This window comes from Pantherophis guttatus, chromosome 5, assembly GCF_059756535.1.
Source record: "Pantherophis guttatus breed Tessera chromosome 5, ASM5975653v1, whole genome shotgun sequence".
NCBI lineage: Eukaryota > Metazoa > Chordata > Lepidosauria > Squamata > Colubridae > Pantherophis > Pantherophis guttatus.
The window spans coordinates 96,470,699-96,486,540 of NC_142067.1; the positions used below are offsets into that span (position 1 = coordinate 96,470,699).

The window sequence follows — 15,842 nt, forward strand, 5'->3', positions numbered from 1 at the left end:
TTTTAAGGAGGTTGCAGACAGCTTTGTAGTACTCGCTAAGCCGGCTCTTCAGCCTCCCAGGGTCCTTCCCCTTCTTCAGTGAAAGCCCTCTGCAAGGACTGCATGGTGGAGAGGTGCTGGATGCTGCGGCTGAAGAGCATGCCCCATTTTTGGATTGCAGGGGAACCGGCTGCCACCTGAAACATGGCTCTGAGAATTGCATCGGGCCCATGGGCGGCAGTTGCTGGAAAGGAAGGACATTTCGCTTTAGGGGATCCCAGGCGTGGAGAGGGCTTAGGTGGTAGTGGTGGTTGCTCCTCACATTGCTGGGGAGTGAAGTGATCGTGGCCATTGTCTGCCCTGAGCTGCCTGCTAGGTGGCCAGAGGGGGGGTAGCTGTGAACTGTGGGGCCTGCCTCATTCGCCGAAGCTGCCGGGCAGATTCTCACCCCCCCCAAGACCATCCCGAATAGGCTCAATCCTCAGGCTGTGGCCTGACCCAGATCCCCGCTGCCTGGAACCACCCGAAAATGCGACGTGCAGAGGCCGAAAATGTCCGAAGGGTGGGGGCTGGCTGGTGGGCGGGGCTACATTCGGACTATAAGACGCACCCAGATTTTCACCCTCTTTTTGGGGGGGAAAAGGTGCATCTTATAGTCCAAAAAATATGGAAATTAAAAATGTTTTGCCTATGGATAAGATGAAAGGGCTAGTTTTATCTTCATCTTCTTCCTTCTTTGGCAGGGAATTCTGACTGACAGAATCAGATATGCTGATGATTGTCTGAAGATGATGGGGCTGAAATAATGGCCTGCTCTTAAATTTCCATAGTTGTTATGCCATGATAACATAGATTTTGAAATGGTCATTGGCTGTATAATTAAGGAGTTGATAGGGATCTTAGAAGTCATCCACTCACAGTAGGATCCATTAGTATGTTCTCTCCTTCAATGAAGGAGAACTTACCACTTTAATTACCACCATCTTTTCTGTAAACTATATATAATCAGTTCCCATTCTATTTTTTCTGTCAATTATATGGTATGTTCTTCCAGTTGCTTCATACTTGAAAATTAGGGAGCTCTTTTGGCTGTGATTAAAGGAAAACCCCAAATGCCATCCAGGAAACATTTCAAAAAATTGGACGAAAGTTAATCAACGTTTTTCTCCTCCACAGTCCTGCATCCCAGTAAATATAAATGTCACCAAGTAGTGATTTGTGGCAACTAAACTATAAACTGTGCCTCCCTATTCAGATTGATATAATCTCTTCACTTTGACTTGGTCAATGATTGAAGACAGAGAGTAATTTGAACTGATTCAAGGTTACTGTGGTAACCATGAAATACTGCCAATGAAGTAGCCAGTATGGGTGTGCAAAAGGGAATGTCAGTATCATTTAAGATACCTTCCTAATTATTCAGAAATTGAATTTACTGGGCAGAGGGACAGGTAATACATCAAACAAAGCTTGTAGGTTGTCCTGATGTTTATTATCTCAATTGGAATGCTATAAGATAGGTTGCCTACTCTAGAGAATAAGATCATCACAGGCCACTCCTAATTTCTTCTCACTGCCTACATAATCTGTTTTTTCCTGCTGCTTCATGGAAAATGAAGGTAGGAAAAAGGTTTCTGTCTATGGTGATTCTTAGTCATCCAGTTCATGGTTGTCCCAAAGTTGCTTTTTCAAGAGGCAACTGGATTTCTGTTTTTTTCTTTGAAGATGTTTCACTTCTCATCCAAGAGGCTTCTTCAGTTCTGACTGGATGGTGGGGAATAGAAGCATTTATACCTTGCAGACAGCTGGTCATTTGCATTCTTTTTAGAGAGTCGTTGAGGTCACCTGGAGGTTTATCTGTGTCATCAGGGACACCTGAATAGTGCAAATGGTTGTGGAGCCTTCTTGGAACTGTTGAAAGGACTGTGTTGTAGACTGGAGATAGATGATGTCATATCCCTCCCCCTCTGTTGAGAGAAGGCTGTTCAATTTTGACCTAGATGGGCTCGTTGACCACTCTTTCAAACCAATGATTCTCTCTGTCCAAAATGTGGACTTTACTGTCTTCAAAAGAATGGCTTTTGTTTTTTAAAGGCAGATGCACTGCTGAATCTTGTTCTGATGGGTTTGTTCCCCTATGTCAGTGATGGCTAACCTTTTTGCCATCGCGTGCCAGGAAAGGGGGGGCGGGGAAGGGTCACGCGCGCACGTGCCCACGCGCATGTGTGCGCAACCCCCTTCCCCCCCCCGCTCCTGGCACATGATGGCTGGTAGGCCCGTTTTTCTTTCTTACCTGGTTCCAGATCCTCTCTGTGTATCTGGGAACAGCGAAAACAGCCTTTCCCACTCCCTTGGAGGCCCTATGGAGGCTGAAAAAGCCCATTTCCCAACTCCCGGTGGGACAGGAAGTGACATTTTTTACTGTTCCCAGCCTCCAGAACCTCTCTAGGATCCTCTCTAGGAGTCTGTAGGAGCCTCTCTAGGAGTCTCTGGAGGCTGGGGACAGGAAAAAACGTCACTTCCTGTCCCACTGGGAGTGGGGAAATGGGCCCTTTGAGCCTCCATAGGGCCTCCAAGGAAGTGGGAAAGGCTGTTTTCGCCGTTCCCAGATACACAGAGAGAATCTGGAGCCAGGTAAGAAAAAAAAAAACGGCTCCCCCCCCCAGGCCCTCCAGAGGCAGGAAACAGCCTGTTTCCCTACTTCTGGTGGGCCCAGAAGGCCCGAAAATCAGCTGGCCGGCGCGCGCATGCGCCCCAGAGCTGAGCTGGCGTGCCCACTAATATGGCTCCGCGTGCCACCTGTGGCACGCGTGCCATAGGTTCGCCATCACGGCCCTATGTTGTGCCATGCATTTATGAAGTGGTTGTTTTGTTTCCCCAATGTACAGACCTGCACATGGCTCACTGCATTGTACTGCATATACCATGTTGCTCAGTTGGTGTCTGGGTGTTTTATCCTTGGGGCGGGCAATCTTCTGCCTTAGTGTATTCTTGGGTTTGAAGTGTGCATGTATGCTGTGTTGATTGAAGATCCTCCTGAGCTTTTCCGATATTCCTGCAATGCATGGAATGGCAACGTTACTTTGTTTATTGTTCACTTTGTTGTCTCTTATGGAGGAGCTCCAGTAGGGTCTTTTTAAAGATTTGATAAACGCCCACTTGGGATAGCCACGTGTTCTGAAGGCTTTCTTGATGTGTTTTAGGTCTTCTTCTTTCCTATCTTTGCTGGTAGACAGGCCTTCAGCTCAGTGGTCTTGGGCTCTGATGACTCCCATTTAGTGCTCCAGTGGGCGGTGAGAATCAAAATGTAAATATTGATTTGTGTGTGAGGTTTTCTGTACACTTCGGTGTTAAGGCTTCTGTCTTCCTTAATGTGTACTATACAGTCCAGGAAGACTAGACTATTCTCCTTAATATAAGAAACATAGGAAAACAGTTATATATAGTGTCAGCGTTCCAGAAAACCCCCACTCCGAGTAAAGACATGGAAGCAAGCATTTTCCAAAGTTCTCTTTACTAGAATAGGTAAACTGGCACATCTGGGAAAACCTGAATCTGAAAGGTCCGGGTTTTCCCTCAGTAAATCAAAACCCCCAAAACCATCTCCTCACTCCTCAGTCGATCACATGCTCCAATCAATGTCCATCCCATCTCCACTCAGCTCTCTGACCACTCCTTCTCCTGATGCCGGATCGCCCTGACCTTGATCTACAGAAAGAATGTATTATGTCTACAAACAACCCCTTTACTAAATCCCCCTTCCTACTTTCCCACACATGAGAAGGTGGCAGCATGGAAGCTTCCGGCCTAATATGGCTTCCAACACTGACATATAGTCTTCCTTCTAATAAAATACAGATTCAAATCAACGTGCTTATCTGAAATCAAGTCCTACATAGTTGTTTTCTCATTCTCACCTAGCACCTATCACTATTCCAGGACAATTGTTATCCAGATTTCTCAAATTTTCTTGTTCTTCTATGAATGCTGTACTGTAGTCATATTCTGGGCAAATCTTCCACTATATCCTCAATTTCAATAATTCATTAAGGGGATGTTTTTCATGCTTTGAATACAGCTGTATTAAAAACCTAGAACACAAGTTGTGACCACTTCTCCTACTGACTAGTTTGGTACATGATAAATATGATTGTCCATATTTGAGCTTTTCAATTTTATTAATATGATTTTATCCATTATTCTACAATATATTTTATGGCATTATTTTAAATTATTTCCCATCCTAATATGTATTATATATTATATCATATTATATCCAGTGCTAACTAATCTTTGCAGGACCCTTCTACTTCATGTTTGAAGCTTACGAGGAGACAATCTCAATGTTCTGAGTTTGAACAAGATGTTTGCTTTAAATTCTAGTATTAGACAAATTAATACTATGAGAAAATAAGCCTAAATATTCATAGTATCATACATTATAGAAATATTTGAAACTATGCAAGAAACAGTAGAAGAGAATGTTGCATAGTAATTCAATTATTGTTCTTTTAAGAAGTGTTACTTGTTTAATTGTGTAGTTTAATTTTATTTTGGCAAACAAATTATTCCCTTTGTAACAAGATGAATAACCCAAATCTGGAATATTCAAGAAATATTTGCCATAATTGTAGATCTGCTTATACATTTCAAATAGATAGATAATCTATTTATATGGCAATTATACTATTATAGTGACTATTATACAAATAGTAATGTATATTTATAGTTGTACAAATAGTAATGTATATTTATTTATTTGTTAGGTGACGAGGAAATTGTTAGTTTTTTCCCGAAAGGAGAACCAGGAACTGTCTCTTGTCTATCAGGTAGCCAATCTAACCATGTTGTGACTTGGTATAGAAATGATATTGAGATGCCTACAGTTACAGATAACTTCTCCCGGGTTTATCAGCAAGCAAACTTGCTTTGGTTTTATCCTGCACAACTAGAAGATTCTGGAATGTATCAGTGCATTTAGTAAGTCAGTTTATTGATTCATTATTTATTATTTGCATTTGCAGGTAGTCCCAACTTACAATAATTCATTTAGTGACCATTCAAAGTTACAATGGGACTGAAAAAAGTGACTGACTATATTTCACACTTTTGACCATTGCAGCATGTCCATAATCATAGGTTCCAAATTTGATTGCTTGGCAACTGGCATGTATTTATGATGGTTGCAGTTTCTCTGGGTAGTGTGTTACCTTTGTGATCTTCTGACAAGCAAAGTCAATGGGGAAGCTAGATTCAATAACTGTTACTAACTTAACAACTGCAGTGATTTGTTTAACAAGAAAGGTCATAAAATGGAAACATTGGGCTCAATTGTGGTTGTAAGTCACGGACTACATGTATATCTCACATTTTCTGTGGGTGATCAAAGATGTACACCATAAGAACAATTCTAAACCAGAGAGTGATCCAAGTGAGAAACCGTGACTTCCCTTAAAATTTTCCATGAACTCCACCGACAAGCAGGGACATAACTTGATCGCACTCCAACATTATAATTACAGTAGTACTTTACATTGCTTATAGCATTTGAAAAATGGAAAGAATAATGTAATTGAACACAATTCAATATTGAGAAGAAAATATAAAATTAATACTTTAACCATGTTTATTGGTACTAATTTTTAGCTTTAATTGTATACATTTTGAGTTCAAACAATGCTTAGTAGAAAATTAAAATGACCATGCTTCTACAATAGTTTACATGCTTAAACGAGAGTAAACACTTCTGAATGATTAGAGTCTTATTTCTAGCTAAATTTTTAGAACAATAGAACTTTATTGGTTCTATTTATTATTCATTTGTTTATATATTTTTCCTGAAAAACATATATTCCTGAAACTAACAAATTAAATATAAGAAATTAAATTGGTATAAAAAGTTGTTAACCTATGCTCTAATGAATCTTGGTCTAAGATCTGTTCATATTTTTAGAAGTATATCCAACTCTTAATTGATGTTATTGTTTTTTCCCCTAAATATGAAATGATAATTAGATGCCAATCACTCTCTTTGTGGATGTATATATTATATAATAACTGAAAGTACTGATACCATTTTTATTACAGTAATTCCAGAAGAGTTAACAAAACCATAATAGTGTTTGAGAACAGCGTTGGATTGTGTTTTAATAAAGGAATGGTTTTTAAACAGGAAGTTCCATTAGAATACAGTGGGAGGCTGACTTGTCCAGATCTTCAAAATTTCAGAAATGATGAAAATGCTCCTTTAGCTTTACAATGGTATAAGGTAAGTCCTTTTCCATAAAGACAGAAGCAAAATAGCAATTAAGCAGTTTATCTTTTACATTTTTGCACATCACTATCCTGCCATGTTCTACAACCTTTGGACCAGCTGTTTACTTGAATTTCCTCTTATTCCATGCATAACCAAATAACCTTTTTTGTTAACTATGGGACTGTAAAGAGCTCTTCAAAAGTAAACACGTTTTTCCTTTTCTTTTTATATTTTAACTCACTTTTAACCCATTTTAATCCATATCTGACTTTTTACAAAAACACATATAGTGAGACTACCAACTTGTTTTACCTACATTTTAACAATACTACAAGGCAGGATTTTTAAAAATGGGGAAAAGGAGAAAGAGACAGCACTCTGCAGCATAAAGTTCATCCAAGCCATTGAAGCAGCAGAAAATGGAAGATTATACTGCAAACAGACAGTCTGTTCCAGCAAGTAACTCATCTGCAGTCTCCTTATCAGATAAATTTAATTTATGTGACCATTGGAATGGGACTTACAAGCTGAACTTGAAAGCAAACAGCATATAGAACGTTCTTCCTCTCTTGCAGAAAATGGCTCCCTTCCTTGGGAGGGAGACACCATTAAATATGTTGTTACTCCTGTTAGCTATCTTAGCCAATAGGAGTCAGCAAACTACCAGAAAGCATTTTCACTCACATGGTGCCATGTGCTTCCATCAGCCGTCCTGTACGGCAAGTATAAAAAGATACCATTGGCTGAAAGATTCTGGTCCTGTGGCTCAGGGGAGGTGGAGACTGTGGTTCACATACTCCTTCAATCTTCCTTTTACACAGAGATTCGGAAAAAACATATTCTGCCAATACCTGCTAGGTATCCTGGCTGTTCTGACACTGCTTCTCTCCAGTGGCTGCTTAAGGATGAACAGTCCATAACTACAGCACAGGTGGCTAGATTCTGAGCAGCAGCACTGAGGATTCGTCGGAAACACGTGTCTAATCCACCATAGATATGTTATATAACAAATGTGGCAAACCCTTTGCACTGCTTACTCCTTTCCCTTTTAGGATTAAACTGATAACAGGCCACACAGTTTATGGATTGTAATTTTAGTATAGTTAGACCAGGTAAATCCAAGATGGCGCCGCCAAAGGCTGCCTCAGTGAAATGCTCTCTAATGGTTTCTTTATTTTTAATTATTCTCTGTTAAACTGTTTCAACTCCTACCCTCAAAACGACGCTATAGAGCATTGCACCAGAACAACTAGACACAGGAACAGCTTTTTCCCGAATGCCATCACTCAGCTAAACAAATAATTCCCTCAACACTGTCAAACTATTTGCTAAGTCTGCACTACTATTAATCTTCTCATCGTTCCCACCACCCAACTCCTTCCACTTATGACTGTATGACTGTAATTTTGTTGCTTGTATCCTTACGATTTATATTGATATTGTTTCCTGATTGCTTATTTGTACCCTATGACTATCATTAAGTGTTGTCCCTTATGATTCTTGATGAACATATCTTTTATGTATGCTGAGAGCATATGCATCAAGACAAATTCCTTGTGTGTCCAATAACACTTGGCCAATAAAAAAAAAATTCAATTCTATTCTATTCTATTCTATTCTATTCTATTCTATTCTATTCTATTCTATTCTATTCTATTCTATTCTATTCTATTCTATTCTATTCTATTCTATTCTATTCTATTCTTGACAGAATGAATTTTACCAGATTTTAGTTGTTATTTGTTATTTTATACTAAAATTTTTAATTGTATATTTACTAAGTGTTTTTATTTGTTGTGGTCTCTGATCAATGACTAATAAACTGAACTGAATTGAATTGAATTAACTGGTGCTCACTGCAAGCTTCAGGTCATTCTGAGTTTTAGCTTTCCAAACTCATTCTTACATACACTGATTATTCTATGATTTTTTTTCTTTTACTATAAGGCTCTCTTTAAGTTTTTCTAAAAACTTTCCCCTTTTGCTTCTCAGTTCATTAGATAGTTCTTTTTTCATGTATATATTTATTATGTTTTATCAATGGGATTATAATACAAAACAGAAAAAAAAGTATACATCCAACAGTAACAATAAAAATCAAAATCAAAAATGTATACAAAAATGGGTCTGTAAATAGCTATAAAATTTTTCAACCTTATTTAACAAGAAAAATATATAAACAAATATTTCAGATGAGGAAGTCTCTATCTAACAGTTCATTGTTTTCAAAGGGTGCCTCTCCTTTTTCTTCTCTGAGATTGTGTGTGTTTGGATGCTTGTTTATTGTCTCATATTTCAGAATTTTTCAACTCAGGATATTTTTTTTTTACAATTTTTACAATTCAGGATTTCTGTCCATAGAATCTTTACAATGCTTTTCCTCAGCCTGTTGGAATAAGTTCTTTTGCACTTAGAACCCTAATCTGATTGTCTTCATTTTGCTCTGCTTATGGTATGATAATATAGTAGGTAAATTCCAAGATGACATGGACATTCTCTCAGAAGGTCCCTGCAACTTCCACATCCAAAATATTTTCCCCCATGAGTATTAAGTCCACTGTATTGATTACCTTCTCCACCTTTTATATGATGAAGCTGTCAAGAATCTGTTGGCCCTCCTGTGGCCTTTTATCATACTGACACTTCATCTTTGATGTATTTTTCAGGCAAAATTGTATTGATTGCAGTTCCAAACTTTGTTTCTGTTATAAAATGAGAATCTTTAATATTGTTTAAGAGCCAGATTGTTTCTTGCTTGGCTTCATTTAATAGTTTTTGAGAGGAGTTCCAACATGAAGCTCAAATATGCTTTCAAGTCTTTGCAGTGCTGATATAAAGACATTGGTTTTTTTTTCTTTTTCTTCTTTGACCAAGAAGATTACAAATGTTTAATTTTCTTTAGTTTTCTCTTCTTTCCCTGTATCCTTCTTATTCTTCCATATGTTATCAATCTTTCCATAATTAGTTGGTGTATTTAGTTGGGAAGTAATAGGAAGTAATAGGAAGAGGTTATATTCACCACCTTGAGTTATTTGTAAAAATAAAGGTGGGATATAAATAAATATATTTAAATCTATTTTATTGTGGGCTCCTTGGTGCTCTCTGAGCTTAGCTGTTTTCTTTGAGACATTTCATTACACAATGAGGTAACATCACCAGTGGTTTAGTTTTAATGTTTTAGCTGCTGCTATTCCTTTGGAATATTTTTATTGCCTTTTGGAACAAATATTTTATCCATTCAACTTCATTTTAAGCTATGAGTTATTTTGGTTAACATCGTCTCACTGCCTACCTTTCTCAGCTATTGTCTCTCCAGTTTTCAAATTAATAGGTGTATACCAAAAGCTGGGCTTAACTATTCTCCATGCTACAATCAAGCTCTGAGAACAGGCTGGTATAAATTGTAAATATAAATTGTTTCCAACTTTATCTCAAATATGCTACCTGTTACATTCCTTTGTTTCCATCATAATAGAATATAGAACATAAAATCATAGGGCTGGAAAGTACCTCAGAGGTTTTCTAGTCCAGTCCCCTGTCCAAGGCAGGAACCTTATACCACTCCAGTCAAAATGGCTGTCCAGTCTATTTTTGAAAACCTACAGTGATGAAACCGCTACAGCTCTAGGAAACAGGCTGCTCTATTGATTAATTGTTGTCACCGTCAGAAAATTTCTTCTTACTTCTAAATCTTTATAGTTCCCTACAATTACTTTTCTCCAACTGATATTGTTACATTAAATATTTATAAAATTATTATTAGTCTTGGTACACAGCATTTGACACTGGCATCTGTACTACACTGCCATTATAGCCATTAATTACGGTAACATTTGAGGTGTAGCATGTGATTATGATTATTTATCATTTTAGAATAGAATAACAGAGTTGGAATGGACCTCGGAGGTCTTTTGTCCAACTCTCTGCCCAGGCAGGAAACCCTACACCACTTCAGACAAATGGTTATCCAACATCTTCTTAAAAATTTCCAGTGTTGGGGCATTCACAACTTCTGGAGGCAAGTTGTTCCACTGATTAATTGTTCTAACTGACAGGAAATTTCTCCTTAGTTCTAAGTTGCTTCTTTCCTTGATTAGTTTCCACCCATTGCTTCTTGTCCTGCGCTCAGGTGTTTTGGAAAATAGCTTGACTCCCTCTTCTTTGTGGCGGCTCACAAAGAAGATGGAGTCAAGATATTCTCTAAAGTACTGAGGGCAATTTAATGTTCACCAGAGTTGCTTCTAGATGAGAAGCAACTCATTAACTCAAATTAAATTAAATCAGATCAATCCAATCAATAAATGTGATTATCCTGAGAAATATAAAGAATCTTTTGTTTCCTAATTTACACTTATGAACTTTTTGTTACTTGCAGTTTACTAGTCCTTTGATAAATTGTCTTTAGCTTGCAGATCTGGAATGGACTGATTTAATTTTTCTTTTTTGGTTATACAGTATGTGTTTGATAAAAGAGTTTAGCTTGGTATTAACTATTCTTATAATATTTGCTTATTTTTGTTTCAGGAATGCCATTTGCATTTATATGAAGACTGGAAATTTATCAGTTCTGGAGAATATCTTCTCATTAATAATATAACTAAGGAAGATGAAGGAATTTATATATGCAGAGCTAAACATATATATCGGGGAAAAGAATATAATATTTCACGGGCCATCAATCTAATTACTTTTGGTATGTAATTTTCATCTTGTAGTAATTCGTATATCACAGAATTTATTTTATAAAATAAAATTGAATTTTTTTTTAATCTATGGAACCTGCAACCTAAATTTGCAATATAGCCTTGTTACATTATTCCCGCTGTCTGAGATACTATAAACTACATATACTACATATTTGGTTGAAGTTCTTCTGACCATATTATAATGTCTATATTTTAGTAGAACAAAATTATCAGTACTACCAATTATCATGTAAATGATTAGATTTACATTAACAGAATTTAACTATGTTCAGAACAAAGTACATGCTTTCATTTTCAAGATATCATTGCTTTAATAATAGAATTGTATCACAAACCTACTTTTCCGATTATATAACTATGAGGTATTGGCACAACCTTTTAGTAAGTGAAAGCTCTAACTGTGGTAATAAAATTCATTTGTAAAAATTAAAGTAGCATTGCAATAGATTTTATACTTACTTATTTTCAGTATTATTTTTACTGTTTTAGAAATATCAAAGAATAATATTCCAGATATAATTTATCCAAATAACAACTCAATTGAAGTAAAACCAGGTAAGTAATTACTTCATTTGAAAAAGAAACTGTTTTTAATAGTCCTAGGCAAACTCTACAATGTTATGATTATTCACCCACTATAATTATTTGTGGTTTGCAGGTTCCAGATTTGACCTGGTATGTAATGTCTCAGCAGATCCTCTGGATAAAATGGTAATTGTAACCTGGAAGTTCAATAATGAGATATTAAACACAGATGAGAAGTATAAGTAAGAACAATATTTTTTCTAGGGGGTTCTGAATTATTACACTTTTACTTAATGCTGTGGGGTTATATATTTACATAAATATGAAGCAAGCCTCCCTGTGAAATAAATTTATTTAGCTGCAATAGCTTGTTGATTTAGTAATAGTATACCAATGTACAATACTAATAGGAATTCCTAAAATGTACTTCTTAGTGCTTTCCAGACATTTTATAGTAAAATAGAGCTACCTATCTTGAGGATCTGAGTATTTATTCCAGCAGATAACAAGACGTTTTTGTATTTTTAAACCTGTATCTGGCATATTCTTTCAGTTGAAATCTGCATGTGTTCTGTGAATTTCCAGTATTTGTGAAGTTATTTAGTTTTAGGTAATAGGTGCACTGTTGTCACAAGAGTAGATAGTATTAAACAGATATATTTAATTAAAATATTTCTTTTTTCTTCTATTACATTATCCTGATATTCTTATGCTACAGTAAATCTTGGTAACTAGAGGCTGTATGTAAGTGAAACAAAAGCTGAGGCTTTGCTTTAAATATAAATGACAAGATCTAAATTTTTATTTTGAATACATTTAATTTAATTTAAATGTGTTCAAATTAAGATGCTGAGCATGACCCAATTTATATAAATCAATATAATTATCCTTAATTATTTTCTTCTTTTCTTTTTCTGTTTATATTTTCTTTTGGTGTTGTTAGGTTTCTTTCTGGAAAACAAATAATAGAAGTAAAGTTAAATATTTCCAAAGTGAAAGACAGAAATTATGGACAATATCGGTGTGAAGTATGGTCTCAACATGCAACACAAGTAGCATATGTAGTGCTAAACTATCCAGGTAACTTTAGGTATAAGTCTATATAGTTATGTATATCTTTTACATACCCAATATAGAGAAAAGGTGCTTTGCTTGTTTATAAAGAAAAATAAACATCCATGAGAATTTTGCTAATCTTTATGTGCTCTGTTATGAAACACATTTTTTTTTCTTTTTGAGGAGGCTGAGATTTCGAAGTTTCACATATTAGATCATGCTCTGGGATGGGAGCAGTAGACTTGTACTTATTCTAATCTAGAAACAGTCATTAACCCCAAATGGTAAGGGGGAGTTGCAAATGATAGCCACATAACCACTTAAAATAATGAATTATATTTTATTACATTATGGGTACTGAATTGTATATAAATAAAAAAAAATATTGGAAATTCCAATATGTTTGGAAAAATATTGCTGAGGTATTTTCATCCTGTAAAACTCTGCTTAGTTCCATAGTCTAATGGCAAAAAATGTCACTATCTCAAAAAAAAAGAAGCAAGTATTGACACTTGTTCTATCCAGAAATACTTGGGGTAGACTAGGAAAGCTAGGTAAGTCAGAGTTGGATAATGTGGCTAGAGGTTATTGCTAGTGCTTTCCACCAGTGACATTCAGTTGGCTTTCTCAGTGAACCTTCTCTTCTGAAAGAAGAAAATGCCCATGAAAATGCCCAGAGGCAGATTAAATGAAGAAGTTGGCTGCATATGGCTTTTTGAACCAATGCTCCACCCAAGGTCAGATCAATATCAACCTGGAAAGCTTTTCGGAGTTTGATGATATCAGGATTCCCTTCTTATAGAAAGCAATTGATAAAACTACTACTAAAACTGTTTTTATTAAAAATAAACTGAAAGGTTTATTTTGCTATTGACTTTGAAGTGGTATTATGCTTTTGTTATTTTATTTTTGTATCATTTATGAATCTTTTTGAGACTGAATGGCCCATCATTTACAAGAATAAATAATGCCAAGCATCATCAGCTTAATCACATTCTCTTTGGCAATAAAATGTGTTACTTGGATAATCTTCAGACATTAGGAGCCCCTTTTCAAAAAGAATGAAATATTTTATGAGAATTTGCTTAGAAAAATGATAGTAAAGTAGAAATTGTATAAATTGCTCATTTTATAAACATCTTATCGCACTTACTAAGAATGTTCTCTTCTCTTCCCCTTCTCTCCTCCCTCTCCCTTCTGTTTTCCTTTTTTTTTTTTTTTTTTTGCTAATACAGCTCCAAACATTCAGATTTATGTGATTGGAGGATTGATTTCACCATTACTTATTATAGTAGCATCACTGCTTACTTACAAATTTTTCAAAGTTGACATTATCCTTTGGTACCGGGATTCTTGCCAACCTCTCAGCAAAGGAAGTAAGTTCAGCTTTAGTCATTTGATGCCTTCTGATAAAGAATGAAGGTTTTGATGCTTTCTTTAATAAGCTTACATTGTGGCAACCTTTAACTTGAGGTTATGATGAGCGCCATCTGTTAATTAATGATATTAAATAATTAGTTGATCTATTCTGATGTCTTTTTATATTTTAGCTGGATATATTATTGCCTTAGCTAATAATTCAGGCACATGAAATATAAATTTCTATAATAAATTATTCCTATAAATGTTCTGATTAACACAGAGTTGGCTTTTCCTCTTTCCTTCTAGTTTCAGATGAAAAGGTCTATGATGCATATGTGTTATATCCTCACAATATATCAGGCTATGTATATTTGACAGAAACTTTTGTCTTCAAATTATTACCTGAAATCTTAGAAAAACAGTGTGGCTACAAGCTCTTTATTCTTGGAAGGGATGATGTACCAGGGCAAGGTATGTATCTTTAATATCTGCGCTTAGAATTTTTAAATTGTTCCTTAAAGGGCAATTCTTAAGTAAACGTTTTGAAATGTTGATCTGGTGATAAAGCTTATAGCATTCCTGATTGAGATTTAAAACATGCACTACTTTGAGAACAAACACAGTTCCTTGAGGAATATATGGATAATGATAAAAGGATTCCAGTTATCACAGTTAGAACTTCATATATATTCAAGGATTAGGGCATAATTATTGGTGGAAAATTGAAAATGTGACAAATTGAAAAACAAAAAGGACAAATATAAAAAGTGGAAAAAGGGGCACATAACTAAGACAGAATATCAGCAAATAGCCTGAGCCTACAAAGATGAAGTGAAGAAAGCTAAGGCTCACAATGAACAAAGGCTTGTGACAAAAGTAAAAAATAATTTTAAAAAGCTTCTTCCAAAATGTTAAAAACAAGAAAAAAGTCAAGGAAACGATTGGTCCATTGGTGGGAGAAAGTGGCAGGAAGATGACAAGCAACAGCGAGAAAGAACTACTTAACTCGTTTTTTGCAACTGTCTTTACACAAAGGGAAAAAACAGTCCAACCTATCAAAAACAGCACCTCAAAAAACAGATTAGGAACACAAGTTAAAATAGGGAAGAAACTGGTAAGTGAGCACCTGTCTACCCTAGACGAGTTCAAATCACCAGGAACAAATGGATTATACCCCAAGGTTCTGAAGGAACTGGCAGATGAGATCTCAGAATCAGTGAACTATATCTTTTAAAGATCCCGGAGCACTGGAGAACTGCCAGAGGATTGGAAAAGAGCTGATGTAGTTCCCATCTTTAAAAAAGAGGGAAAAAAATAGTTCCAGGAAACTATAGACCTATCAGCCTGATCTCAATACCAGGGAAGAATTTCTGCTATAAAAGTTCAAACCGATACAATTACTGTCAGTAGGGCAGTGCTGAGATGAGCTACTACAGATATAATTTACAATGTAAAAATATTTAACTCCCAAAATACCTTAGGAAGTTGTTTCCCTGTACAAGCAGCTAGAAACAATGGTAAAATATAGAAGGTATAATTGAGTCCCCTACCATGAACGTACATGTATTTGGAGCATATCAGGGACTGATATGCGGATGGCATATATTATTTGAGTGTAATTGTATGGCATACAGAAAGATCATTATGCTGAACCATATATTTATAAGACAAAAAGCTGATTGGGACCCGTATCTTAGAGCAGCATTTTATATGTGCAGTTAGAATATAAATGTTACCTATAAACTGGCCTCCTTATTGGATAAAATAATGTAATTCAGAGAAGTATGTATAATACAGATATGAGTGAGGTAAATTTTAAAGATGATAAGGACATGAGTTCAGCTTTTATATTTAATTATTGTTAAAGTACGTCACATTTTTTGTAATGTGATATGGCCTTACAGCTAATTAATAAAGTGTTAGTGTATTATATTGCGTAGCATTCCTGACATCATTAA

The 15,842-nt window shown here is 35.8% G+C and overlaps 1 protein-coding gene across 3 annotated transcripts in view; it reads left to right on the plus strand.

Moving 5' to 3' along the window:
• Nucleotides 1–15,842, plus strand: part of LOC117666903 (interleukin-1 receptor type 1-like) — a 28,147-nt gene that overhangs the window by 8,591 nt on the left and 3,714 nt on the right. For all 3 annotated transcript variants that reach the window (XM_034419929.3, XM_087895366.1, XM_087895367.1), the window contains 8 exons: nucleotides 4,746–4,959; nucleotides 6,067–6,247; nucleotides 10,760–10,928; nucleotides 11,431–11,496; nucleotides 11,600–11,708; nucleotides 12,410–12,546; nucleotides 13,758–13,898; nucleotides 14,191–14,355. In XM_034419929.3, the coding sequence (XP_034275820.2) occupies nucleotides 4,746–4,959; nucleotides 6,067–6,247; nucleotides 10,760–10,928; nucleotides 11,431–11,496; nucleotides 11,600–11,708; nucleotides 12,410–12,546; nucleotides 13,758–13,898; nucleotides 14,191–14,355 (1,182 nt within the window). The remainder of the gene's footprint in view (nucleotides 1–4,745; nucleotides 4,960–6,066; nucleotides 6,248–10,759; nucleotides 10,929–11,430; nucleotides 11,497–11,599; nucleotides 11,709–12,409; nucleotides 12,547–13,757; nucleotides 13,899–14,190; nucleotides 14,356–15,842) is intronic.